The sequence below is a fragment of the Apaloderma vittatum genome, unplaced genomic scaffold (assembly GCF_000703405.1).
Source record: "Apaloderma vittatum isolate BGI_N311 unplaced genomic scaffold, ASM70340v1 scaffold31764, whole genome shotgun sequence".
Taxonomy (NCBI): Eukaryota; Metazoa; Chordata; class Aves; order Trogoniformes; family Trogonidae; genus Apaloderma; species Apaloderma vittatum.
In genome coordinates, this window is record NW_009713739.1 from 1 (window position 1) to 1,676 (window position 1,676).

Consider the following 1,676-nt stretch of genomic DNA (forward strand, 5'->3'; position numbering starts at 1 on the left):
AAGAAAAAAGCACCTGCACACGCTGCACTCCTGTTCCAAAAAGAGTACTCTGAGTAAAGCCCCAGAGGATCCCAAAATGCCACCTGCTCCTCCCCGGGATGAGGCAGAAAAACGCCTCCAGTTGGTCAAATTCAATCACTAGTACAAAAAAAAAAATAATAATAAATGAAATGGTGAGATAATGAAAGCAGAGCAGCCCACCAGCGCCGGGGTTACAGCTGTTATTTATTTGCTCATTTGACAACAGCCACCGGTACAGTCACGCTCCCACGTAGCAGCACAGCGTTCAAGTTAAGGAGGCAGTAAAGTTTTAGGTACCACTTCTCTTTCTGAATTACATAAAATTCACCTTTGAAAAGCAAATAAAGAAATGGTGTGACACCAAATCCCGCTCATACGAGAGACCGGAGCCACACTGGCAACACCCAGGCGGTTCCTGACTCCGGCGTGGCGCCGCTTACCCACACACGCACCGGAACCAAAATCCTTCCAGTCCTGTTACCTTCAGCTGCGAAACATTGGTTTGAAAACAAAAATAACCTCTCGTACTCGAGCAGATCTGCAGCACGCAGCCGAGATGGAGAACCTCTGCGGCCTTTCCAGCAGAGGCAGGACCGGACAGAGGCGGCAGCATCGCTGAGCTCCCCCTGCCAGAACGGTCGCCCACTTGCCAGAAAACCCAGGTAATAAACCCATTACTCACAGCAAGGTACAAAGCAGCTGTCGTGGGTATGGGCAGCGAGGCATCCGCTGGAGGATCTCATTGCACAAAGCCGGTCAACGAATAAGTTCTCATTTTTTTTTGAGCCAGCAGGCAAGTCCCTTTTTCATTCGTGTGGCACTAGCGCAGGTAACACACAGATCACGCTCAGGAGCAGGAAGCAGGTACACGCCAACAGGTTTAAGAGCGAGAGGGTACAAGCAACAGTGCAATCTCTGAGGCAGCACCTGCCTCGAAAAGTTCCTGCAGTCCACGAGAGGGAAGGTCAGAGAGGAGAGGAAAAGCGCGCCGGCCCCTGCGGGCTGCTCCCAGAGCCCAGCCACCCCACACGCTTCAGGAACTAAGCCCTGAACCAACGGCGGCAGAGCAGGTCCGTCACCAAAAACTGGTTTTAGCAGAGCCAGAAGCTTTTAAGTAGCAGCACGGAAGAAAAGTTCAAATCTTCATCCGGCAACGTAGTTACTGCGGGGGGTCCCTGTGCTAAATGAAGGTGTCTCGGGCCCCGGCCCCACTGTCCGCATCAGGCTCCTACAACAGGAACGGGAGCTTTTTCCTAGTCCTCAGAGGTTTGACCCTTCCCCACGCCAGGCCCCGAGCCACGTACCAACACTGGTAAAACGATCGGCATGCGACACGCGTGACAGCTTGGAGAGCCAGCGACAGAAGGATAAATATTCTTCATCATAACATAAATATGCCGTAAAACTTCTCAACGAGGGCAAAGTGCTTATTTTTTTTTTCTGCTTAATTAAAACAAAACAGAAACCTAAAGACGAGCTGTCTCAACCACAACAGAAGGTTTGACTCCTAAAACATCTGAGTAATCTAAATTACATTTAAAACTGACATTAAAGTGATCCAGGCAGAGTGCTCAGTCCTTCGGGACTCGGAAGTTATCCTTCTCTTTTCTGATGGCGCCCATCGTTCGGATGGGGTCGGGCTCCCCGGCCGGCTG

The 1,676-nt window shown here is 51.0% G+C and overlaps 1 protein-coding gene across 1 annotated transcript in view; it reads right to left on the reverse strand.

The window, feature by feature from the left end:
• Positions 1–1,592: 1,592 nt before the first annotated feature.
• The window catches only part of LOC104273233 (hydroxyacylglutathione hydrolase, mitochondrial-like), a gene marked incomplete at its 5' end in the record, with an annotated part of 4,000 nt that continues 3,916 nt past the window's right edge, over positions 1,593–1,676 (reverse strand). The window contains 1 exon segment of the mRNA XM_009868489.1: positions 1,593–1,673. Within this exon segment, the coding sequence (XP_009866791.1) occupies positions 1,593–1,673 (81 nt within the window).